Raw genomic sequence first — 27,912 nt, 5'->3', positions numbered from 1 at the left:
TCCACATTGGTTAATTTAATTTATACATACATTTTACACACAACGACTGTGAAAGCATTTTTACAAATTCTCAGTTCATACATAAATGTAAAAAAAAGAGATAGCTGTCCACATTACATCATCTATAATACTGTGTAGACATGGATGTTTGAACATTAGCACAATGGGGGGAAAAGATACAAAAAATATGTATATCTGTATAAATATAAATTCAAGAGTAACAGAATTGTATCATACATTAAGAAGCATAAAAAATGAGCAGAGGCTCCTTAGAGTAAAAATACAAAATGAAAAAGATACAAGTGAAGAAATCAAGTCAGTTGAAGATTGTCAGTCATCACTCTTTAACCTTAAAAAAAACACATCCAGGAAACACCTCACACACTTTGTGGCACTCACACACTCTACACAGAGTCGTTATAAAGCTATTTGTTCATGCAGCAGTCTGTCCTAGTCAACGAGAGGTTTAGAGAAGTGGAAGGACGTCTGGACCGGATCACAGAAACAACTGGATCGGGAAGAGTGAGAGAGCAACGTCTGCCTGCTTTAACAGTCACAGTGATGGTGCCATCGAGCAAGGCACCTCATCCACAAGTGATGGATCTGCAGAAGACTGTGGTTCAGGTCAGCAACTCACAGGAAACACTGGCTGTGTTTACAGACACTTTCACATTTGAAAAAATTCTTTCAGTCCACAAAATTTTTATTTAAACAGTCCACTACAAATAAAACCATCCTGAAGCTGTATATTGTAACTGTAAGTAAACAGAGTCACTGTAAACACAATTTTTATGGTGTTTTCATGTCATCCAAGGAAAAAAAGTCTCTTTCAGATAGGTCGTTTCAGTCTTTGATCGCAGTAGCTTTAATTTATTGCTTTATCCAAAACCTGGTGGAACGATAGGAAACGGGCCAAGAAAAAACACCTAATTTTAGCGCACATCTGAAAAAGATACGGATCCAGGAATATTTTTTTCATCAAATTATGTACAATTTTGAGACTTATTTTGACACTCAACAATTTCCCAGGGCACAATTTAGGAAACTTGATTAAATCTATTTTTATTTTTTTTTAAATTGAAAATTATAAATTTGCCCATATTTTGGGGGCTTATATCCGATTGTGTGCAATTTGGTTTACGGTATGATCAAAATTAAGGGGGTTGTTGGCAGATGTATGAGCTCTACTTGGAGCAATTCTAACTCTACTTGATGTAAATTGCTGACCAGAATAACAACAATAATATTTGTGTATGTAAACAAAGCCAGTGAGAACGTGGAACAGAATGCTCAGTCAGTTTCCCCACATCAACAGTAATAACAGATGTCTGTGAAGAAGAGATCGTAGAGAAGGAAATCTTTTAAAGATTGTGCTGCTCACTTTAGAACACAAGGCACATTTACATAAAAAAGCTAAACGTTCAATACATTGTCAAGCAAAAATAATAATAATTAAAAAAAATCATCTGTAACAAATCTTATCCACACATTTTTCATCATTCAACAAGTTCTGAATCAGATAATCACTGGACAAGTTTTGACTTCTTAAGCGTTTGCCATCGAGTCAAATTCACAATACTGTTGGAACGGCTGGGTATTAATGAAGCGCACAGCTCAGTTCAAAGAGAGCGGTCACCGTTTACTGATTGTCAATAAGCATGAAGGTGTAGGAGGACGCGTCATCTGCTGAGTGATACAGAACATGGATCGATTCTGTAGTAGAAGTACAGAGTTAAAAATCACTCAAACTTTGTGGTCATTTCGGATAAATAAAGAAAATGTACCAAATACCAACTCTTAACTGAAGTTTAACCGTTTGTTTGTAAAATAGAGAAAGCAATTCATTCTTATTTTACAATTACATTTCCTAAAGCCGACATGCCTCGCTCCTCTTACTTCTATCGTCTCTTTCTGAACCGTGAAACCTTTTCCACGCTCCTCTCTCCTGCGTTCAGGACCAGCCCGGCCGCAGGAGGCAAAGCGAGCAAAGGTTCTGCAAACACTGATCATCGTCGCCGTCTCCTGCTGTCACTGGGCGCGACACACACTCCAACATTCAATTAGAAAAGGCACATAGCTCGATACTTTCAAAACCCACGCACACATGGCAACTGAGCCAACACTTCTTTTGAAAGGAAAAAAACAGGTACACATGTTATAGCAATTATAATAATAATGTAAATAATATTAACCACATTAATAAGCAGCATGATGTAACTGAAAAGGAAAATATATATAAACCAATATATTTGTACATTTCAGTACTAAAAGCTAAAAAAACAAAAAAAAGATAGTAAGTGTTTAGAAAACTATATATAATGTATTTTTTTTGTATTGCACATAGTCAAACTATCACATGTTTGGCTGTTGTAAAAACGCGTCGCTTTGTGTTGTGACTGCCTCCAGAGATCCGATGAGGCTGGTTAAATTAAAATGCAACAGTGGGGCTGATCTTTCAAAAATTGCTGTAAAAGTGTAAATCTTGGTCAATCTGAGTGTATGTGTGTGTTTGTACTTCTCAGTCAGAGACCTGAGCTGATGTTTCAAGCCTTTGTGAATCAGTCTTTAAAACAAAGCATGAGAAACGGTTGTGCTAACGCGTGAAATAATCTGTCCCCCTCATAAACAAGACGGATCATATGAACAAAAATATGTATTTTTCATCTGATTTACAAGCAGAATTGAACTGCATGTGAGGCTGAAAGTGAAATTGATGGTTTAAATAAGTCTTGGATCAGACTGGAAATCAAATATGGCTGTAGAGCCCAAAGCAAACTCTACAGACTCTCTTTGCGTCTGTGTAGGTTGTGGATTTTTGCTGGAGGTAACATTTGAAATGGTCAGTCCAGACAGAGAGTCAGTAACAGGAAGTATTTCACAATAACGAGGATATTTGTAACAGCATCCTCTGAGGGAAGGAGTATCTGGCTCCATCTACAGGACAAAACATTAACGACAGTTGGCACAAAATGAGGCAGCTGTGGATGTAGAGGACAGAACAACCAAAAACTATTTGGTTTGGTTTCTTTCTATTTTCTTTTTAAAGGAGACATATTCTGCTCATACTCAGTTTGACAATTCTAAAGAGTGTTTCAGAAAATAAGTCACTTTTCTCAGAGCGTCCATCGCTGGAGCTCCTCTCTCAGCCTCTGTCTCAAACACTTAGTTTTAGCTACTGTCCCTTTCAGGCCTCCTTCCTAAAAAAGCCCAGTCTGATTGGGCACCTGAGCCACTCTGTTGTGATTGGTCAACTATTTCCATCACAACAATTCCAATACTACTGATGTCACAATGGTGCCTAAGTATCAGCCGGACATCTGATGAGGCGTTTAAGGACCTTCAGGAGCAGTGTTCTCTGCGGGGGAGACGAGCTCCCTTTACTGCAGACTTGGGGCTTTTTGGCTTTGCAGCATCTTTACATACAACACACTACATGAAAGAAACACTGAAAAAAGCATCATATGTCTCCTTTAAATTTCATGTCAGAAAAAGGTAGAAATTTAAGAGAAAAGGCACAAAAATATTTTTAAAAAATTGAAAATTCAATGTCGAATTCTCTTTCACGCCAAAAACAACATTTTTCTATCTGGTCTAAGACGACTTCTGAGAGAAGAGGCAATCTATCTGCAGAGAGCCGTGCACTTTCATCCTTTGTGACCCGAACACAACCTGTACTGAATAAGTGTGGGTGCGTGCACGCATGCATTTTGTAGCTTATTTTGCAGCAGCTGTGTAAGAGGTGTGTCGCTAGTCCCCACCCCACCCGAATCTCCCTCTTCCCCGTGCACGATCAACAAGTAAACTAGTTCCACTCTTCACATTGCCGTAAAAAGCAGCTCAGGTAGAACAGGAAGTAACTTCCCGTGTCAGATAATCACCGTTGAGGTGTTTCGATCGTCCGTAAGACCAAGGGTGGAAGGAATGGGAGAAGAAACTGCTGGAAGAACCAGAAGCAGTCCTCTAACTAGAACCATTGGATCCAGACATCCTTACGTTCCCATGGATCTCAGTGCAACCTTACCAGTCTGAGTCTTGCTCTGCAAACCGCATTCGCTTCACCCTAGATGCAGTCAGTAACGTGCTGAATGTTGTCTCTTGGTCCCGGATCAGGGGAGTCTTGTTTTTGAAGTCAGGGTGGAGGCATTATAGATTCCACAAGGTGGCGATGTTCCTGCTCCCTCAAGTTAACAATCACACATGCCAGATATGTATAAACACACAAAGACACAAACAGAAAGAGAGCGGTGGAGGGCCACAAGCTGAATGATGAACGTTAGTAAGAGTTCAGTCTGCAGCTCTACACATACACTGGCTCACATCCCTCTCCCTGCTCTTCTCCATCCTCTTCATCTTCTTCTTCGTCATCCTCTTCGTCTTGTTCCGCCTCCTCCCCCATGCCACTGGCTCCGGTGATGCTCGACGGCATCTCGCTAGCCTCAAGCGGCTTGGGGTAGCGGAAAGGGCAGCCGTTGTCGTCGAAGAACCTGCGGAAGGTGAATTCGTAGAAGGCGTGCTCTGGGTGCTTCCCATTTGGGGAGAAGAGAATGTCCAAAGCCCGGGTGCTGTCCCCGCTGTCACTCCATGCCCCGGGGCCGCCCTCCTCCTCCACAGGGTCAAAGTTGGACGTGTCCATTGGGTGGGCGATCTTGGGCTGGTAGGGGGCCGGCTGCTGCCGTTGATTGCTGGAGAAGTCCATCTGGGTGAAGAAGGGGTGGGACTTGATTTCGCCGGCTCCATTGGAGCCCAGTCGATCCTCCGCAGAGCAGCAGAGGCGAGCGATTATGTCGACAGACTCTGGGCTGAGTTTGACCTGTGCAGGCACCTGCAGCGTGCTCTCCCAGTTTATGACCTGTGGAAGGGAGAGACATGAGATTACTATAGCTACACCCATGTCAGATGCAGTTTTATATAACCAGTATTTGACTTGAGTTTGACAGTTTGCCTGCTGCACCTCAACTGACACCAGGCGGACATTCACTCATCCGCTGGTCAATGATTTTCATTGTAAATCAAAACTGGGGATATTTGTCTTCTTCACTGACCTTAATCTGGGTCTCGGTGGGTGTGGAAGCCAGGAAGGGCGGCTGTCCCACCAGCATCTCAAACAGGATAACGCCGACGCTCCACCAGTCACATAGCTGGGTGTAGCCTGCACACAAGGCCAAATATCAAATGTATCTATAAGTCTGCTCACTTTACATAGACAGCACAATCAGCTATTATAAGTATCTGTTCAGACACATGCTGTGATTTCAGCACATTCATTTGAAATCAAACTAATTGAGGATGTTCACATATTGATGCTGGATCCACACTGTAGAAGCCTTTTTATACCCAATTCTATAGTTTTGGAACAGTAGGTCTACATTTTTTACTGTGTTTAATCAAATATAGTTATTGTATTATGCTTAAAATATTTTCAGACGACTGTATATGCAAAAATTAAGTATTGTATATGCAAGGGTCATTTTTTTTTTTAACATAATCCCTCATTATAGTAAACATTGAATTGCCCTAATACGAGAATAAAGTTTTCTCTAACCCTGAAGATAAAGTTGGAAACTTTATACATAAGATATACAATCTTAAAAGGCTGAAACTAATTTTCATTTTGTTCATGATTATGTATATTTTGAATTCTTCAGCCTCTGGTCCATTTTAAACGAGTTGTCACATGTGCTACACGTGAATGTGACTCAAAGCAGTAGCCTCTGAACCCTTAAATCTGGATCAAATTTGGTTAAATATTCACAAAATAAAAAGTTTTTTCAGTTGTCAGATACATAACTGTATTATTGTTAGTATTATTATTTCAGTCACTGTCTCCATTAAGTATCCGTCTTATTGTTACCCACCTTTGCGCAGCAGCACCTCGGGTGCTATGTAGTTAGGTGTTCCGACCAGGGAGTGAGCAAGGCAGCGCTGGTGCTGCCTGTTGGCGCGTTGCTCGAGTGTCATCAGCCGATCACCACAGCGACAGTTAGACACGTCGTCCCAAAAGTCACTGGGCTCCATGCTGTCCTGTCTGATGTGACTTCCTGAAGACAGAAGAAGAGTAACAAGGTCGTAAGACTCCACACACAGAAAATACCCAGGCTTCGTTCTTCTCCTTCATCATGCTGTACGCTGTTGATGATATCTTTTTGTTTCGTTAAATGCAGTGAAAACAACATAATGACATGCAGTGACGTCAGATAAATAGTTCAAATAACTTGCAGAGGGTTGAGAAATATTTTGTTAATGTTTCTATATTTAGAAAAACTTTGGATCAATATGTCTTATGTAAATTTTTCGCAAAAAAACATGTTATATTTCTGTATTTGACAAACTAATTACAAATAATAAATATATTAGTGTGGAAGTGAGGGGGCTGGGAGAGCACCTTCACCAAAGAGGATCAATCAGCACAGGTGAAGCTTTTGGCAGACTGATCCTCACTGGTAAAAGGCAGTGACTGAGCTGCCTTGGAGGGACACAGAGAACGGACACTGAGGAGAGACACTCACACAGGAGAGACTGAGCTCAAAAGCTGAAGTTTAAGTTGAGGTTCATTTTGTGTTGAGAGATTAATAAAAGATGTTGCAAAGCAACAGAAGCGTCTCTGGCTGTGTGTGGGAGAGCCTGTGTCATGGTCAACTGCCATATATACTATAATACTATTTTTTTCCTGATGCTTTTGTGGCTTTTGTGTGGATGTGCATAATAAGATATTTAAGTCATTTAGTAAGAACATCATAAGCACAATAATGAAGTGTCTCACCTTTCTGGTAGTACTTGGAGTTGTGTGTCCAGCGGAAGCCCGTGCACAGGCCGAAGTCTGTCAGCTTAATGTGTCCGTCCAGGTCGATGAGGATGTTGTCGGGCTTGATGTCGCGGTGGATGAAGCCCATCTTGTGGACACTCTCAATGGCCAGCGTCAACTCCGCCACGTAGAAGCGTGCAAGAGGTTCGGGGAAGACGCCCATCCGGATGAGCAAGCTCATCATGTCTCCTCCGGGGATGTAATCCATGACAAAGTACAGGCTGTCCCGGTCCTGGAAGGAGTAATAGAGACGCACCACCCACTCGTTGTCTGCCTCCGCTAAGATGTCCCGCTCCGCCTTCACGTGAGCCACCTGCATCAGAGGAAGTAATTTAAATTATATATTTAACAAGTTGTTACCAGCAGTTTGCAATAACTTAAATGATATTCAAAAGGCACATTATTAGTGGATAAATTCAGTCTGTAAAATTAAATTAAATTAAATTAACAATTTAATCACCTGGTTGCGGTTGAGGACGTCTTTCTTGCGAAGTGTTTTCATGGCATAAAGGGCACACGTGTCCACTTTACGCGTCAGACACACTTCACCAAAGGCGCCGATGCCCAGCGTCTTGATTTTGACAAACATGGACTTGTCCATTTTGGCTCGGCGTAGCCTGTTGTAGTTGGACTCTTTCTGGTTCAGCATCTTCCTCATCTGTTCCTGCTCCGCTTCTGACAGTCCGGCCTGGACAAAGATGGTGGAAATTAATTTCATATTTATGATTAGTAACGTCCTCGGAATGCAGCATGAGCCCAGCCCAGCACACCCTGACCTTTGTGGTCGGATTTAACCCGTTGTGTTATTGGACTGTCTGGGTGTGGCTGTGGTATTTTGTCTCCTCTAAAGAATGTCTTTCAGTCACTTTGAAGTAGGTCAGAGGCCAAAGTCATGATTTAGGACAAGCTCATGCAAACACTAATGTGAACTCACTGACTCCTGACACCAAGACAAAGGTTTTGTTGTCCATCACAAAAAGTCCGGAGGGAGAAGCTTCTGGGCGGCAGCGTCTTGGACATCACCGCTCCAAACAACACATAATCTTTCTCATCTCAATTGCTATAAGTTGCTCAAGAGCTTTTCCACTGGGTTTTTAGCCTTTTAACTACTTTTCCAAATTGTTTCTATATTGATTCTAAACCTGAAGAGAGATATTTAATTTTCTTTCAAAATGAACTTCCAGAGTCTCAATGCTTGCTTAAAAAAAAAAGTCACAGTGAATAATTTCCTGCCATCTAAGTTTTCTGTCATTTAGTTCAGGATGTTCACTTAATAGTGTGAACTTTGCTGTTTTATGAATTAAAAAAAATGTTCCTGCTTGTAAAATAGCTGCTACTTTTAAAATCTAACAGGCCACATTTTCTACTATAACAGATCTAAAGCATGCTGTAAACCTCTTTAAGTAGATTTTATATTTTACAGAAGCCTGGATTTGATCAAATTAGCCTGTGCTATGGCATATTTTAGAAAACTGTCTGCATTTTATCATCAATGGGCTAAAACAAGCAAAACCACTGAAGAATTTCAGTTAATCCAAATGTTAAGGTTATTTAAGGAGCTACATAAAATGGGGAAAGTGATGTTAATTATAAGTCATATATTGCAGCATCCCACAGCAATATTTTCATCTTTTAATATCAAATTTTTTTCTGACATTCAAAAAATGAACTATGCTATTGTGTGCTTCTATGTGACACAAAACATTTTCATTTATAACAATGAGGCTTTGACTTTTACCTGTGTGTGTGATTCAAGTTATTCAGCATTCTGACTGAGTAACATCAAGGAGTTAATGAGCAGCTGTAAAATATAGTTTTACCTTCGACATCTCTTGTTCCAGTTGAAGCCTGCGGTTAAGTTTCTGCTGGTGGGTCTTCATCACGTTCTCTATGTGCTGCTCCATGTAGAACTTGAATGCAAAAGGTGAGTAGGTCTTGATACGCGATTCCCTCTTCTCCTCGTCACGGCCGTTCTTCCTCACTGGAACAGGTGACGTCTGGATCTGTTTCTTGTCTTTCACAGGTTTTTCTCCCTTGCCCATCTTTGTCTTCTCTTTCACCTGCTGGCTCTCTTCTCCCTTTCCACTCCCTCCGCTGCCGTTGTGTGTGCTTCTCGCTGCAGGGTTGCTGTGGTCCTGAGCTCCGCACATTGCTCCGTCCAGAGTCCCTGGTTCGCCAGCTGTGCTAGACATGAGCAGACTTTTGGGGTAAGGTGGTGGTGGGCAGCGTTGCTCCTGAGCAGACTCAAGTGGGTAAGTCTCCTCCGGCATGTAGGCCAGAGAATCTGATGCATCCTGGCCCTGAGCCGTCATCCAGCCTGGGTGACATGGTCCCACCGCTGTCTTGGGCTCTGGTCTCATCACACGGATGCTCTTGACGGGCTGTTGAATAGGTGGGGATGTTACAGCCGTGATGGTGTTTGGTAGACCCAAGGAGGGGTCTTGTTTTCCAGCTGCAGGAGGTGCAGCCATCGAAGGCCGGACAACGTTGGGTCCTGCAGAGCGACTGTTGAAAGAGTTGGTTCTACTGGGGACACGCACCTCCCCCCTAAATGGGCCCTGGGGCTGGGGTTGCCTGGCTGGAGGGGCCCCTTCGGGCCCTGGGGGCCCCGCCCAGTGGTGCTCATACAGGTCCAGGTTGAGGCTGGCTCTGGACGGTGTCATCAAGCTCTGCGGCAGATCTGAGAAGTCAGGGCCCATGGCTGCCACGCCACCTGGAGACCTGGACATCATGTGGACTTGGTGGGAGGTGGGGCTTGCCTGTCGGGGGTGGGAATGAGGAGGCAAGTACAGGTTAGCGGGGTACCCTCCCCCTCCTCCAGGTCCATTTTGACCCATGGCCCCTTTCCCCTGCATGTTGACGTAGTTGTCTTGGGGCACCATGGAGGGCGGTGCCATCTTGTTCTGGAAGGAGGGGGTCCTCTTAACGCCATAGCTTGCAGGCTCCATCATGTGAGGCCTGGCATGACCGTAGTCGTAGTGTGGACCTGAAACAGGGCCACCTGGTGGCTGTGGCTGGAGTTGCAATGGTTGACCAGGAACATTGTAGCTCATCATGGGACAGTGCTGCTCCATACTCCCAGGGTAGCCTTTCTGTTGGCCCCCTGGAGGGTACATGGTGTTGGCTTGGTTGTTTTGGGAGGCCATCACTGGTGGATAGTTGCCCATACTGGGAGGCCTACCCATCGGGTTTCCCATGGCAGAGCCCTGTGCTGCACCAGGTTGGGGCATCATGTAGTTCATCACAGGGGGCGCGCTCATGTAGGGTCTGGGCATCTCACCCTCAGGACCATATCCCCCTGCCCCCTCATACATGGTAGCCCCCATCTGATGATATGAAGGCATCACAGCTGCTTCTCCTGAAGCCTCCATCGCAGGCCGGTGGTCCATAGCGTTTGGCATGCCGGCTTTTCCTGTAAGGAAAATAAATATCACTAAAATAAAACAGAAACTGCATCTTAACTGTGTGGTTAAAAGTCAATTATAAGCACATACAGCGAGTTAATGTAATTGAGAGGAAGTATTTGTACCTGGTGAAGTCTGCTTAATGACACGGACGATGAGCTCAGTGCGAGGGTCAAGGTAACCCATTTTGCTGATGTACTCTAAGGCCGCTTCGATGTTCCTGCTTCCTGTTTGCTTCAATGCCCGCATCGCCATCTCCTGCAAAGCACACATATATAAATAAAGAAATTTGGGAAACCTATTTACACCTTACTTAAATACTTTCTCCATTATCCACACTTTTTTCTCAAGTAAAGACACAATTTTCATGTAAAATGTCATCTACACACACACAGCTTTTGTATGCCAAACTATATGAATGGTGACTACTGGGAAAACCCATATATTGAAAGACATTTAAACACACAAGAAAGACCATTGGAAAACTTGATTGAGTATCTGCAATAATCACACAAAAATACATAAACAAAAACAATCACATGTATGCTTGCAACACACGTACATGAAATGAGCTGAATCTGCTTAGAATGTGTCCAACTCAAATTTTAAACAAACTTTCAAAACCACTGTGACCAAGTAGGTGGTCAAGCACCTGCATCGACCAAACGGGGGGTCACGTACCAGCGACTTCCTGTGTCACAACAGAACACACAATACCACAACAAATGAGGGCAAATGACAAATGGAAATGAAATGGGTCAAATGAGTGAGGGGAAATAGGAGCATGCAGTGTTTTTTTTATCATGGTTTGTTTTGTGGTAAACATGTGATTTCAATTTCAAAACGCACCCAAAAAGTTAACCATGACAAATGGATATGGTAAAGTTAGGGAAGAACGACTTTCTAAAATGCATTCAAATTAAACTCTGAGCCAGTGTAACTATTATGAAGCTACATGATTATCAGTAATGGGTGTAATTATTTCATGTGAATGATTCAGTGGCTGCAGACTGTCAGCAGGGTGTGGCCCTGTGTGTACCTCAGACAGGCTTTATTAGAAATCAGTACACTTATACATTTTAGGGACAATACTGGAGTTTCTGTTTGAATTAATTTAACACTAATTACATCAATTTTATATCAATAGCCACCATATTCCAAAATATACTGAAATACATTTTTGCTTCTGCTCATTTGAGTATCATTCAAGAATCAACACTCTCAAAAACCTACTTGTGCAGATATAGTGAATCACATTTCATCTTGACTTTCAGTCAGTTACATTGTGTTACAGCTCCATCTAATATAATCCAGAAATATCTGTATGTGGCTCACATATCTTGTGTTCATCAAACTGGCTTCACACTTGTCATTTGTATTATTAACGGCCCAAGGAAGTGCAGTGTTGAACTTTCTACGATCACATGATTGGTTCAATATGAATATACTGAACTGAATGATCAGCTCACAAGTAATACATCAGCAATGACAATTGATTCTCCAGTTCAAGGCTTTGAGTACAGAATCGAGCTTCAATGAACTTAAAAAAGGTGAACAGCTCTTTGTGCAGCTACAGCTTCTGAGTCCTGCAGTCAGTCTATATTTGCTGCGGCCTAAATACTACAGGTCACATTTAAAGTTTCACAAAGAACCCTGCAACCAGCATCACCACAGGCCAAGGAAGCGTTAACACATGGATATTCTGAAAAACATCTCGGGAAAGAATCCTGCTGCATTAAAAAGATTCCTGTTCGGCCGCCAACTCTGAAAACTTGGATAAGGGAGATTCCCCTTCATCAATAATGCACCACCCAAGTTATTAACGTTGACCTGGCCTCGATATTAAAAAAATTCAAGTGTTTTATTTGCATTTAAGTTAACTGTGTGTGGCAATAACTTCTCTTGAAGCTCTTCACATCAAGTGGATGGCATCCTGCTCATACAATTCTGTATTTTATTTGCCATTCGGCTTGTCTCCCTCCCTCACGTTCGCTTGTACCCACAGGTTGGGCATCTGGATCTCATCCCATGCCTGGCTATTTGGCATCCCAACAGGTGGGTCACTGTAAAAAGCCCACTGGTATGTAGGTCACCTATGTGAAAAATGTTGCCGCCCCCAAAATTGTGAAGGAGTAAACATGCAGGCATTCCTTTCCCTTTTTATGGCCCTTTTATTAAGTAATGCCAATCATTCCTTTGGTCCATGTTAATTTGAAAAGGGGGAGATGTTAGAAGCTTTTCAACTCGAGATTCAAGGGATAAAATAAATTCAGTTCGACTCCAAACAAGGTTAGTTCCACTGTGTTTTAGGGCTAAAAGTACACCAGAAGTGGCAAAGCTAATGGACGTTAGGATTTCTTACAGCCCCTGAATGCACCTTGTTGGAAGCTATCAGCAGACATGTAGGTTTAAAACACGATGTAAATTACCTTGTTTCGAGTCGAAAATGAATGTTGGCGCTTCCAGACACTCGTATGACTCCACAGGAGCAGTATGGAGGCATGTTGTGCTTTTATTCTTCTTAAAGTTGCAGTGTGAAGAATTTAGTGACAATGTGGTGAAGTGTCATGTTGCAGCTGAAAACCCCTCACCTCAAAAACTCAAAAGGTGATTAGTTTGTCCACTTGTGAAAACATCACTAGGATTATTTTTATATAAAGATTCTGTCAATAGATCCTTTTCACCTTAATCTTACAAACTGGACCTTTGAGATAGTTCACTTATGCCATTAATCGTATTGGATTCTGCTCTGACAAAGTTTACCCCTGAGACTACAGAAGTGTTTTGTTGACTCAAACACTTCACCCACCCTTCCATCGGCAGAGTGGTGAGAAGATAAGTGAATTTTCTTTTTGAGATGAACTATCCCTTTAAGACACAGTGAGCAATTGTATTTCTGATTTATAGTTTTAAATGTTTGGCTTGATATCAGGTTAATAAAAAACACAGACAAACTATAGCCTAGGCGACAGTTTCATAGACTCAAACGATAACAAAGCGTCTTTTGGCTGCAGCAGTGCTACAGAATATAAATAGGTCATTGTAGTGAGAGCATAGATAGTTGCCTACTGAGTTGCACAAGGACAGGCTACCAGTGTTTTATACACTATATGCAGGTTTATATTATAATTTATTATCATGATCATTATTACATTTATTTGTCTACATTTCTTCCATTGGGGTTGGATTTATGCATTTTTATTTATTATAGATTTAACGGGGAGAATATTTCAATAATGCTTTTACAAGAATTCCTAACTTTATTGCAGAGTGAAACAAACTTTTATAACATCCCCTTGCCTGCAAATAAAATATTCTCCAGGTGATGCCATCATACTACATTATTTTACAGTTTTCTTTACACGAGTAAACAAACAGGACACTGAGGTGGAAAGATAAGCAATCAGACTATGTCGTCCCCTCTCCACAGAGCAACCCACACCTAGATGAGGAAACCCCCTAGTATGGCATATGACCTCACTGCAGAGACATTTATACTCGGACCTCTTCCCAGACGGCTGGACAGAGCCAGAAAAGGCGCCCCTGCTGGCCACACGGAGGAGCAGCAGCAACAAATTGAGGGCTTGAGACTTTACATATGACATTAAGTGCGTGTCATTATTCATGGGGTCACAGCGGGAGTTGAACCAAAAAACGTGACAGTGTTAAATTCTTGCTTTACAGCTTAGCCCCAGGCAAATCACATGTTTTTTTTATGTTTGATGAGAAAAGAAGTAAAACTATTTTATTTTTTTATAATTTACACATGCCCTAATGTGTAAAGTCCATGAACTAATACAAAGTGGTGCCTTTTACTTAAAGAGACAGATTGTTTATGTCTATTTGCTGCAGATGTTGTATTTACTTATTTTCATTAAGAAAAATCTACAAAATGAAACCAAGCCTTTTCTGCTTCTGCCCCAAAGCTCTGGAACCATCTCCCTGTCTGCATCAGGACCCACTATTGATAATCTAAAATGTAATTTTAAGTTCTACCCATTTAATCTACCTTTTTAATTCAGCTCAAGACTTAATAGTCTTTTAATACCCATCTTTTTTTTAACATCTATACCTTTTACTGTGTTTTTCTTTTTACAGATTTATTTTTTATGCATGATGAAATGAATAAAAATTTCCGGATACCCATATATAACGAAAAGATATTGGCAGTGATTATGAAGATGCCGTTCTCAAAACCGTGAGACAGTTTACAGTTTAACCATAAACTCTTTTTTTAAATGTGCAAAATACACAAATACAACTAAATATGTACAACTTTTTTGGGAAGAGCTGTGCTGAGCTCTTCCCCAGAAAGAACATTAAACACCTTCAGTGCATTCAGACTGAAGCTGCCAGACTTCTAACAAGAACCAGGAGAAGTGAGCACGTTATTCCCACTCTTAAATCTTTACAATGGCTTCAAGATTATTTTAGAAGTTTTTAAAAGGGCTGCTGCGAGTTTATAAATCAGTCAGCGGCCTGGCTCAGCACTCAGATAAAAGAGCCTGGGGGTCAGAGGCAAAATGGTAAAACTAGAATTTAGCTACTAGGCAGAATACAGATGGAAGAAACTCTCCAATGCTCTTGCTAGTGCCACAACTTAAAACTTACATTTTCTCTGGTGCGACTGCACTGCAACAGTGTTTGTTGTTGCATTGTCTTTCTTTTATCCATTTAACTAATTTGTCAACTCCCGCCCCATCACCCAGAAAAGATAAAACGTAGAAAACGGATTGGATGGATGGATGTTTTGTTATGTAATTCTTTGCCTTATTCAAAACACTTTTAACTTTGTTGACTATGTTTGATAGATGTAACGCAAAGTAACCTGTGTAATACCACATGTAACGAAGGTACCTGTTTGGAAGCTGGTTAAAAAATACCTTTATGACAACCTTAGTAAAGAAAAAGCAGAGAAAGAGTGTCAGGAAATGCAAGAACAGCTCAGGAGAGAGGGTTTTAAGCCCTGTGTGGCCATTTTGTGCCTCTTTCTCCTGCGGTTTGCCGTACTGACTGGATGCTTTTATTCATCAGGTGGAAACTAAATCAAATGGTTTAAAAGTAGAAGCGCAGAGAAACTGTGGGCACAGTCAGCTCTGAAAGCCAGGAAATACCAAGGCCACACACTTTCTATGGCTTCTGTTGTGTGTGCATGAGTGTGCTAGTGTGTAGTGTCCATCACAGTGCATCTACATAGGTGTACATACACACTACAGCATACAGCTTGCACATGCCTGCTTTTGTCCCCTCACATTACATATACAAGTCCATGCACATAAATAACTGTACGTCCATGAGCCTGAGACTGACCACACTCACGCACACAACTGTTTATACTCTGTTTCCTGTGTGTACGAGGATGTGTGGGTCTGTTGCATTCCTGTGTAACGAACAGAGAACTGGCTGCCGGAGCCGCCCTGTAATGTCACATTATGTCCCCATTTCTCTCTAGTACTTATCACATAAATCCCTTTTTCCTATAATGAGTAATTGGATTTAAGTGCGAAAATGAATGCAGACTGACCAAACCATGTATGGTTTACATTGTTAAGTATTTCCGCCTTTCGTAGATAAAGAGGAGCTTAAAGAATACAAGAGGTAGATAGATGAGGGACGACAAATCAGTGAGTTAATTGTTAGTTGAAAAATTATTTAGCAACAATTTATTACACTTATTGTTGAATATTTTTTGTAAATGCAATAGGTTGTACGCATTCTAGCTTCTCAAATGTCATTATCTGATATCTAAGCTGATATTGAACAGTTCAGAGACAGTTATTTTATATTTTTATGTTAAGTTTGTTGTTCCTCTTTTTGATTGTGCATGCGTTTGCATTCATGCGTGCATGTGCAGAGGCGGGCCCAGTGACCCCGGCTGTCATGGCGACAGATGTTCCTTGCTCACATTCCTCAGACCGGGAAGCAAGAATTCAAGCTATTTGCAATATGGATAGTCTCTCTCTCCCTCTCTCCCCCTCTCCCCCGAAAATATCAAGGCCACATTTTCACTCTTTACAGCTTGACAGACTGACACACAAAGGCTGAGGGGCTCACACAGACAAAACACACACACACACACACACTCTTCTCTTGTGATGGTCAACAACATTATCCTCCGAACTTGACCCAACCAGAAACACATTCCCTTCAAATCAAAAGGCACATGGAGGACATACAGAGCGGAGGGACGCATCGTTTCCACACAGAGATCCATTGAAACCTGGCCATCTTCCTCCATTCCTTTTCCTCAACTATGGCAGGGACGCACAAAACAAACAAAAAAGTACTCATAAATAAGTTTCACCATATTGACAAATCACTTCAGTGCGAGGCAAGGGACGCCAATATTCATCCACTGCTTCCACATTACGTTCAGTTGACCTCAGTTTTGCATGAACAAAGTTTTTGCTTGATCACAGGCCGAAGGTTTTAATACGCTCATCGTGCAACAGATTCCTTCGCTGCCGCAGTTTGTCCTGCACATACAGCAGGAGGCCTGCTGGGATTGCCGCTGACCGCTCCCCTCCTTTCCCTTCACTTCCTTTCGCTCTCTGTCATCTTGGTGCGTGGCATGCCACCACGCCCCCCCACCCTCACTCCCCCTCCAAAGCATTTCCTCCTTAAAAAAAGAAAAAGAAAAAGCAATTATGTAACGAGCCACACTGCACAATGTAAGCTTCAGACGGAAAAGACGAAGGAGGAGGAGGAGGCGGAAGAAGCAGCTTGTTGATAATAAATACTGTGTGACCTCGAAAGACGTAGAAGCTGATTGTTGACATTGTTGCTCTGGATTGGTTTGAAACAGATACAAAAATATAAATTCAGCTCAGTAGCCTAAAAGAGTCAAAGGTGAATTATTGGTGTTCACAAACATTAGTACAGTCAAGTGTGTGTACAGCTTGGGGGTAAAAGTTCATGAGAGCTCTCTGATTGGCTGGATCAGTGATTTCATCCAATTACGACAACTTATTCTCACTATCTCACTTCTGTCTCTTCCTTCCTTCTTCCACAAACAAAACAGAATCAGAGCAGAGTGAAGGAAAGGGCTTTAGAGAACCTGCTGTGACACATATTCACACACATTACAGAGGACAACAGGGAAAACTTGATACAGATCTATAGTGGTGTGAAAATGGCTGCCTAGTTTTTATTGCCCCTTAAGCTTCAGGTGCCGCGTAGACAATGGATGCCAAACCGAAATGAGACGCAGCACCCTTCTCATGACCTGGCTGCACCATTATCTCTTTCAAAAAAAGGATGTTAATGAAGCCCAATGAATCGTGGGAACGGTCGACCAAGAAGGATCCAACTATTGGAGCAAGGGACATATTTGTGACCACATTTGAAGGGGCCTTTGAAATAGGACAACCTTGTCATGACACTGTGACGCAATCCATCTTCAAACACAGCTTTCTAGCAACATTAGGTGTTGTGAAGCTGCAACAAATGATGAATCATTTACTATTAAATTGATTAATTAAGGCAAAGTGACAAAATGAAATCTAACTTCCAGTTTTCCAAATTTTAGAAACGACAGAAAAACGTATTTCTATAGGGTCTGGACTGTTGGTTGGGCAAAACAAGACATTAAGAGATCCACTTGGACTCGATTATAACGAGGCAATCACTAGTTACTGAGAACGTATGCACAAAACTAATAATAAATTAACTGTTTGTTGTTTATCAGTCAACCTTCGTCAGTCAAGAAATCAAACCAGGTCAAGACCCAACACTGTGCATGATATTCAGGTTTTAAAATCCATTTCAGTCTGATATTAAATATTTAACCAAAAATGTAGTCTGCGTATAAAAGCAAATAGTAAAGCGTGACCTGGACCAACCGTCCATAGACCACGACCCTTTGCCTGTTGGTATTTAACAGACTTGTGAACAAACTCTGGTCTGTGCTCTATATTGTGGTCTAATGTGCTTTGAATGTGGAAACTGCCTCAAGCTAAAATAAGTGTTGGTTTCTTCATTGTTCACATTTTTACTATTGGATTTACTTCAGTAATGATTTATTACTCATTAAGTGTAATGAATCAGTCAAACTAAATAATTCAACTTGTGCATTCCTCACAAGAATTGACCCAAGACACACACAGACCTGCAGAGACACACAGGGACAAAGACTGGGACAGACGGAGCACGGGAGGCGAAGGGTTGGGTGGCGACTCGTCTGCAGCAGGAGGAACTGTTCCACCCTGCTGCCATTGAATGTTCACTTCCTGTTTGTATTGACTGGGCCCATATTGGTCTGGTACATTCACAAAAGGTGGCAGCGATGGAAGTCAACGAGCTGAGGAAAATGCTGCCTCTGTAAACGGCGAGCCTGACTGCCTCGCAACTGGTTGAGCGCTTGATTTGGCGGGACTTCCAAACCATAGCTCCACGCCATGATCATGTTCATGCAAGAGTCCTCCTCCTGTTTGCAAGATTTACAGTCTATGATCGAGAATGATTACAGTCTCAAATTTGAGACAGTAGAAAAGATTTGGATAATTTGTTAAAAGATAACTGTGTGAAAAAAGTCTGTGTCAACTGTTACACAACACACTGAACAAAGAAGCGCTTTTAAGAACAACTGTGTACAGACACAGAGCAGAAAATTGGCTGGAGTTACGCATTTTCACCCTGTTTTTAAACCCAAACTCGCACCAACTGGAATCTCTCACGCAGATTTAAAGTACACAAGCAGGTCAATCAGCAACAGCTTCTTAATCACCACTTTACAAGTCAAAATACTAATGGCCGTAATATGAGCCAATATGTAAGGCCATTTTCCGAGCTCCGTCACAGGGCCGGTCCTCCAGACCTTTAACCACTGATGTTCCAAAGCTCAACTGGACCAGTTGCACCTAACACCTTCCTCATCTTCTCCATGTAGAGAAATAACATTAAGTGTGTTAATGTTGCTGAAGCAAAACATACAGACTTGCTCATTTATATCACAGTGAATCAGGATAAACCATTTGATCGGTCATAGTGTTAAAAAAGCTTTGAATGGACTTTCTGGTTATATTTTGAATTAAGTAGAACATCATAGCAATAAATCAACTACAACTCAAACCTTGGTGTTGATGTGAAAGTCCAATAAGTGTCATCCCTGATGCAACGGCAACGTGCAACATCCAACAGCACCATTTCACACATTTACTTTGCAAATGAGCTCTGAATTTGTGAGATGAATACATCGGCTCTAAACATTTGGAGCTGCAGCACTGTGGTGTGATGCTGACATCACCTCTCCTCCAACTCGAGGGAGGTGACCCCTGATTAACAGGATCCACATGATTCTCAGTGATTTCTAAGAGTGAAGGTCGAGAGTAGCATAGGCATGGAAACTCTCTAGACGTTTGATGGCGCATTTGCATTCCTCAACTCGGATGGTTAAGAAATCCACACGATATTTCAACATATCAACTCTTAGGCCTGTGTTATGTAATGGCAGCGCTGTACACTTGGCAAGGACGTTGTGTATTGTATTGCATCCATGAGCGTGTGGCTCCCTTTTTTGCTGCTTTCATTAAGAATTCCTAACTGAAGGAGGCAGAGTGACTTTGCATGTCCGAGAGTAACAGAGCAACAAATTCATAAACTGTCTTGTATCATGCATCAATGCAAGGAAATGAAATTCAAGCAATTCAGTAACTTTATCAGTTATGATTCATTGAATCAACATTCACAGAAAAAAAGTATTAAGAGTTTCTGAAGTTGGTTGAGGTGTTTGAGAACTTTTAATCAACCAGGTCTGGCATTTGCTCATTTTGACGAAGATAATCTATTCCATTAGTGTTTCTGTCGAATTATTACCTCAGCCAAGGATCTAATGTTTTCATCACTGTCCGTTTGTTTTTTTGTTTGTCAGCAGAATTACGGGCCCATTACACGACATATTACTATGGTAGTTTTTTTGTTTTTGTTAAATAGAGATACAGAATTGTTCAGTAAAAGCAGCTTCATCTTTTCAGATATTTTCAATTTTCTAGCTCACCTGGTCACAGCCGGCGTTCACCAGCTCTTGCAGCATCTGCCGGTTCACTTCCCCAGCGCCTGAAGGGTGCCCCGACCCCGAGGATGGGCCCGACTCATTGGCGAAGGGCATGAGCGACTTGCGGATTTCCCGCAGGGCATTCTGGTAGTTGTTAAACTTCTGCGGGGGTCGGACCTGCTGCTGCCGGCTTGCTGTGTCCTTTCCGCTCTTGCAGTCGGCCCCTCTGCTGCCGTCGCCCCGGGAGCTGCCCCCATGCAGGGCCTGGCTCACCAGCTTGGCCGGCTGCTTCAGACCCTCCTTGATCTCCTGAAGCCTCTGGCGCGTGTTGCCCACGTACGGGGCGGCCGGGAAAGTCTTTGGCCTCATTGCCTCAGTGCCCGAGGACAGGCACCTACTCTAAAAAGGGAAACACACATGCACATGCACTCACACAAATTGACACTCACTCCCCTGCACCCTCCGAAGGATCCCTTTCTAGCTGGCTGACCTAAATGGATAAAGAGTGTCCCGCAGCAGATCTGGGAGTCCCTGTGTGTGTCCCTTTATTTGTTTGTGTCTCTCTTTGTGTTTCTGATTCTTGCCGATGCTGGTGGGGTTGCTGAGGCTGATGTGGGGATACTACAAACATTCCATGGTGCGGCTCTCAAGGTTCAGGTTCCAGCTTATTCCAGGAAATGCAGCCGGTCACGAGGGCACTGCGGAGCCAAACCATGATGCTGCCAATCTGCGCCTGTGGAGGAAGGGAAACAGTTTGAGCATAAAGAGTGTGGTCAAGTGTTGGTGTTTTTCGGAGATTCTAAAATTAAAGCCAACACTGGTCTGTTTACATCGTGAGCACAGGAACGTTAAAAGTGTTTTTCAGTGAACAGAGCTTTAATACCTCATACATGTGTATGTTGAACAGCTGTCAGTGCATTGGAGGAGGGAAAGGATTGACAGTACTAACATGTAGAGCCCGACTTATTTATCATTTATAATAAACTTTATGGTTAAACAGTAACATAACAAGCCTCAACAACATTTGTCTGTTGGTTGCATTTATGTTGTCTTTTTATTTATAGTTATTTACAATAAAGTCTATGGTTCAACAGTAAAAGCCTCAGTTACATTTCTTTTTCATAAGAGTATGATAACAACAACTTAGGAATCAATGCCAATATATTGCATACATTTTTTTTCAATCCCGATATCGGCCCCTCAAAAATCCTTTAACAATATCTAAATTCTATGGAAAACATCATCTTTCGTCACTTTTATGCAAACAAACATTAAAGATTACTGGCAAACTACAGGATTTGATTAATTAAAATGATGTTGACATATTGGTAAGTTGTATGGGCCTTTACATGTTAGAGAATAGCAACAAAAAAAATCACCATCTCCAAGAGTCCAATGTTATATCATGTCTAAACCATCCCAAAAATATTTTTGCTATATTTTGAAAAATAAAAGTTGGGCTTGAAGAATAACCAAAAACAACACAATTTCTTAATAAATCAGTTCATCATTTCAGCTCGGCAGGTTTGTGGTGGCATTGTCTTCCAAATGATTAAAAAGTAAACGCATCACATCAGAGCTGGCTGGCATGATCAGCTGTTAGCTGCTATTTGAAAGGAGGAAGGTCTATTCCAGCCTGATATCATGATTAGAATATTGTCAGTGATGTCTCAAACATGGCTCCAGTTAGAGTCTGGTATAACCTGGATGTCAGATTCAGTATCAGTTGTGCAGAAGCAGCATTGGTAAATACAGAATGCATAATACAGGAATGTAAGGGGTCATAAAATGCCACCTGAACTCCACCGCCCCTCCTCTGCATAACATCTATGCATAGTTCTGGTTGCACAAGTCAGGCCAGGTCACTGCATACCTCTGCTACGTGGTCATCAGTAAACACCCCTATTAGAGCGCAGCGCTGCATTGTGGGATCAAAACAAGTCAGGAGCCCTCCCTGCTGCAACCTCAGAGCCCCCACCAAAACCGCAGCTCTGCCTGCGATGTTCCCCTGTGATCCGATATTTAACACCATCTGACAGTCTTATCTGGAGGAACATACTCAGCATTCTGCCACAGCAGCGTTACTCCTCCGGGGCAGATGGGATGACGTGCGGAACAAATACACATGTTCCTGTCAGGCGACGTACGTGACGATCGACAATGCAACAGTGGGATGTACAGTGTTTGGAAGGAGTGAGACAATAGAAGATGTGGAGCAATGGACTGAGGATAACAGGCACAAAATCTGCAATAAATGCAGAAAAGTGACACATATTGAATTGAAACCTTGAGCTGGTACCAGTGTCTGGCTGCTGAAAGCTTATATTCTGTATCTGCAACATTTCCCATTTTTAAACTTAAAAATGACAGATATGGTGCACGTGTATGAATCGATAAGTCTCTGAAAAATGTCATTTTCGAATGACACAATTATCTTAGGAGTAACTGCCGCAGGATGAAAACCAGACTATTGCTTTATTCCTATTACTACAGAAAGGAATTCTGTCGGTGGACTGTTACGACAGATCTGCACAAAGCTGAGTAGGGGATGCATCCAAAGTTCAAATCTGTTGAACTTTGACCTGAGCTGTGCTGACCATTGTCATAGCTTGAGTCAAGCAATGGATTAAAACTGATTTGCTTACATGCATTTCTGAATTTCCTGAACACAAAAAATAACAAACTGACCTTGGATCAGACCAAGGGATGGAGATATTACTGCTTGGTGAAATACCAGCTGGCTGATCAACTGAGTTAATATCTGAAATATAGCTAGTAAATACATTCAACAAACAGCACAAGGCCATTGTTCTTCTACTGTAAAGTAAGCTTGGTGGGACTGTACTTAGGTATGCAATGCTTTGAGCTAAATTCAAATATATTGTATCTATAAAGGCTTTGTTGTTCATGGAGACTGTAAACTAATAAACAGAAAATTATTTTGTAAATACAGACGTCTGGAGGTAAACACAATTTAAAACTGTAGACACAAAGCAGAAGCTAAATCCTGTTTCAACTCCATACTATAACAATTAAGTGTTTAAGACTTGCTGCACCTTTAATTCAAACATCTGATCGACTTCCTCATAGCAACAGCCGCTGAGGAGAATAGATATTGTAGTATTTGTGCAACAGACCATCTGACTAAATGAGTTCTCAGATACCAAATTGAAACACTGCTCAGAAATAAATGAAAAACCACCACATGAAGATTTTGCTTTTGTTCAGTGACAGAGTGGAAAATAGCTAATTGAAATGAAAATGAATTTGATGATTTTATGTGATTTAAATACATTTATATTCTGTATCATAGATATTAAGAAATGTTTTATCCGTGCAGAAGATCACTGGGATCCCACCAGAGAACTGCTGAACTCCCCCCCTACCCCCCACCCCACCCATTTTCATCCCTTTGGGACATTTCTCAGAATGTCACAGCTCTCCCTGTTTGCACAGATAAAACTCTGTACAGACGAAAACATGTTTGTGTTTTTAAATTTGTGGGTGACGGAGAAGGGCGGGGACAAGCTGCATAAATGATGCCCCATCTCTGGGATCTCTTGCCTCCATTCCTGCAATGCTTCAGGCGCCATGTCTGACCTACGAGCAGGGCCGGGTCTAGACAGGCATGTATGAGGGGGCAGCCACAAATCTTGAGGGGGCATTGTGCCTAACCCTAACCCTATTTAGTTTGAGGGGGCACAACATTTATTTGAGGGGGCCAGGCTCCCTCTTGCCCCTGCCTAGACCCGGCCCTGCCTACGAGCATGCCATTCCACAAGTAACTACAAGTAGACTCATACCATCAATGAATCATGGGACAGACTATGCTGACAAAAATAAACTTAAGGAAAAATAAGGATCTATGGATGATTGCTGTCTGGAAATAAGTCGTAGGAGGATGTTTGAGTACAACCTGAATAATTTATCAGAAAATGAATATGAGTATATAAAACACGAGTTCACAGATTCAAATTTGACGCTTTCTGACAGTCTGCAGCTCAGATGAAATCTTACCTGTGTTATAGATTTGAGAATCTGGATGATTCTATGAAAATATGTACACAGAGGAAAAATAACAATTTAAAAGTCAACTGAAGTCTACAGGTTTGAAAAGACAGCAAAGAGGAGTAAATCATTATCTATATAGAACCTTTCAAATCCAAAGTTATAAAGAGCCTCACATAAAAAGCATGACCTTGAAAAGAAAACAGAAATGGAAACAACAAACTATACATATATATAAAAAAATTAGGATGTAAAAATTTAATCTGGTAGAGGTAAACTAATCCATCTTAAAGCTTCACTGTGTAAAAATGTTTCACATATAGTGGTGATGTTGCAGCTGAAGACACCTCAACCACTCTCCCCTTCTAAACTTGAAAGAGAACCTTGGTATCCTGCAGTTGTCATAAAAACTCAAAAAGGTTTTATGTTTTTCCAGTTCGGGCTACTGTAAAAAACATGGCGGCCTCCGTGGAGAGGACCCGCTCCCGACGTAAATATAAAGTATTTAAATCTAAAAGGCCCATTCAAACAATTCGTAAAATTTGGGTGAAACACACTAGTGAAAACATCACTAGGCTTATTATATATTCAATTTCTGCCAATAGATCACTTTCAACCAAATCTTATACACTGAACCTTTAAGCTAAGTTGTCTGAAGTTGATAGAGAGAGATGACTGTCACTGCAAAGCAGAAAGATGCAGTGGTGTGTAAACCCCCCTGGGAAGATTATTTTAGCACTGCTGCTAGTGGTGTGACAGATTTTTCTACACTGTATGAATTGCAAACAGTGATTCCTTATGTGTCACTAGATTATTTAAAAAACAGGATTGTAGAAAACCCTGCAATCCGAGCTCAAGTGAAGAGAAATTAAACTTCGACGTCTGAAACATCCCTTCTGCATACTTCTACACACCCACAGAGTTCATCAATCTTCAACAACACACACACACGCATGAAAAATCAACCCAAGCCTCGGCCTCAGCCAGAGTTTACATCATCTTGTTCCCAGATTTCAACTTCAGCTATTCCCATTATCTTTTTACACCCAGTTTGTAGCTATGTTTTGTTGCAGAGCTGGGATCTGGCTGACTGCTGATACACAATAAAATCCCACACCTTAAAATGGCCACGGCCAACATCTGCCAGCATCTGCTCCGTTTGTAATCCAGTGGGTGATTTCTCACCGCAGTCATCCCTGCGATTCTTCCCTGACAGATGCCTCTGCACCGCCTGACAGAATTAGATCCAGCTGCGGCTCAATACCTGATGACGCACTGTTGCACCACCAGCACAACCTCAGTATAATAGGCCTTATTGTTACAAAAAGAAAAAGTGACTTTTCACCCATGGGAAATAAACTGGCAAGTGTCTTGGGTGCTATTATCTACTTTGCATAATTCAGGCCTGCTGCTCAGCAATCAGAGGAGTCGAGCATGTGTGTCAGGCAGAAGGAGAGAGTGTTCAAACGTCGTAGTATTAGCAGGACACCTGAAAGGCGCACATGGTTGCATCAGTGCCAAACTATGCAGGAGTTGAGTGAAAATAGCACATCCAATGATAAATTCTGCATACAGCTCAGTGATATGACCAGAGGGTTATCAGAAGGCCCGTATCCTATCAGCTAATACTGATCATAATCAGGATTAATGTGTCACCATCATTTCCGTTAAGTATAAATACTGACTTTAGCTCCTGAAGGAAGGTTGTGGTTTTGAATTCTCCTTCATGATAAGGACAAATAACATGTTAAACAGCTCTGAGGTTGAACATTAAACCATTTATGTGTTAAACCTCATGATTTATGATGATTGTATGATGGCTCTCTCGTACATCTGCATGATCAACCCCTTTTATGCCTCCAGACTCAGAAAATGTCCCCCAGCATGTTATGATGATAGATAGAACATGATCCAATACCTTGCGGTTTCAATTGTTGACATTTTAAAAACACATGTCACAGAGAACACACACACTTATCCCTAACCTTAACCAATTGACTCTAACCTTAACCTGACCACCATTCACATCTGACCTCTGACCTTAACCAGGAGCTCAGAAATTATGTTTTGCCTCATTAGGACCAAGAGTTGGTGCCCATGAGGTCCACTGGTCCTGACAAGATGAGTGTTTTTGCTGGAAAAGGTCCTAAAACACTGGGATAGCTCCTAATCACCTTTGCTATCAACTTATCGGGCCATAAAATGTTAACACCTGAAAAACGTGGCAGTTTTAGCATAAATTATATTACTTCAAATGATAACGTTGATGTTTTTCAAGCCACCAGAGTCACCCACGCATATAATAATGATAAATATAACACGATCCAATTGTTTCAGGATTAAAACCTTTTAAAACATGTGTCACACAGACACAGCATAAGTTTATCTAAAAGACTGAAATAATCACGTACAAGCTCACATATAAAATGGGATAACCCCTGGATCCCTGTTGATGGCCCTAAAAATGGGGGACCATGCAAGTACTTGAAATGATCGCTGGGGAATAATGTTTTTTAGGGGCCACAAGAATAAAGTAAAGAACGTTCCCAATAGAATGCGGGATAATTTGAAGACTTTTTCCCAACGCACATCAAAAAGATACAGAGAGAAAGTTCAAATCAAACACTGAAATTACCACAGGATGTTCTGACAGACACACACACACACACACACACACCTGAATAACAGCGTCGCTCCTGGTATATATTACCTACTTAAAATGGTCCCATGCAAACATTTGGCAATTTCAGAATAACTGCACCATAATTTTTGAGATAACATAAAATAATCCTTCATTAGTCCCTCATGGAGAAATTTGCAATATCACAGCAGCAAGAGTAAAAAATGGGCATCAGTAAGTAATAAGTGTAAGGAATATAAAAGCCATACAGAAATATAAATGAGATAAAAACTAATATATACAAGGATTGCACACAAACCATTGCATTTCACACTTTTTAAAAGACAGAAACACTGAAATCCTTCCCAGCTCTTTGCATGGGCCCTGAACCTGGGGGCCACATGCAAGAACCTCAACATATCTCAAACAACTTTTCAGCAGGAGATCGTACTTTTTCTGTTTCTTCTCGTGTTTATTAGCTCTATTCAACATCTGGGCCAGGGCTTTAGAACCGTTACAAAATGGTGTCTGTGTAGTTTGTGCTGAAGGGGCCTTGGACATGAGAGGAAATCCCTGTTAGAGCGTCCTGTGGCCTTCGACACAGAGAGAGGGGGCCACAGCAGAGACCCCCCCCCCCCCCCCCCCCCTTACCCTGAACAAACAACCAGAACACACGCTCAACTTTTCCTGTGAACTTCAGCTCGACTCGGAGGAGCTTTTTTCCTCCAGCACAGTCACCGAGTCGTGCAGATAAAGCCCCAGCACCACTCCCCTCCAGCACACTCACCATGTGAGAAGAAGAAGAAGCCTCGATGTCTCCAGGTCCGTGGAGCGACACCCCGCAGTCCGACCGCCGTTTAAAACCCACCAGGAAAAAAAAGTTCCGTGTCCCCGGAGCGAGGAGCCGACAGCGGGCCGCGGGGGGAATCAGTGGAGGCGGACGGGCTGAGTGGATGTGATGAAAGCAGCCTCCATTTTCTCCACACTCTCAGAAATCAGCACAAAGTTGGACACTCGCTGCATTGTTAACATTCCTCAGGTCACGTGACGCACCGACGCACGTCAGCGCGGAGCCAAAGATCGTCCG

General features: G+C 41.9%; 1 protein-coding gene across 1 annotated transcript; it reads right to left on the bottom strand.

Moving 5' to 3' along the window:
* On the bottom strand, window positions 1–27,865 carry lats2 (large tumor suppressor kinase 2). The gene is made up of 9 exons (XM_053439358.1): window positions 27,613–27,865; window positions 20,201–20,930; window positions 10,332–10,464; window positions 8,623–10,214; window positions 7,263–7,490; window positions 6,761–7,115; window positions 5,856–6,038; window positions 5,043–5,149; window positions 1–4,849 (listed from the first exon to the last, which is right to left on the bottom strand). Exons 2-9 carry the CDS (start codon window positions 20,564–20,566, stop codon window positions 4,298–4,300), a joined length of 3,516 nt encoding a protein of 1,171 aa, XP_053295333.1. The 5' UTR covers window positions 20,567–20,930; window positions 27,613–27,865; the 3' UTR covers window positions 1–4,297.
* Between the last annotated feature and the right edge of the window lie 47 nt (window positions 27,866–27,912).

This window comes from Pleuronectes platessa, chromosome 14 (assembly GCF_947347685.1).
Source record: "Pleuronectes platessa chromosome 14, fPlePla1.1, whole genome shotgun sequence".
Lineage (NCBI taxonomy): Eukaryota > Metazoa > Chordata > Actinopteri > Pleuronectiformes > Pleuronectidae > Pleuronectes > Pleuronectes platessa.
Note: the sequence above shows the minus strand (reverse complement) of the source record. Positions and strands in the feature narration are given on the sequence as shown.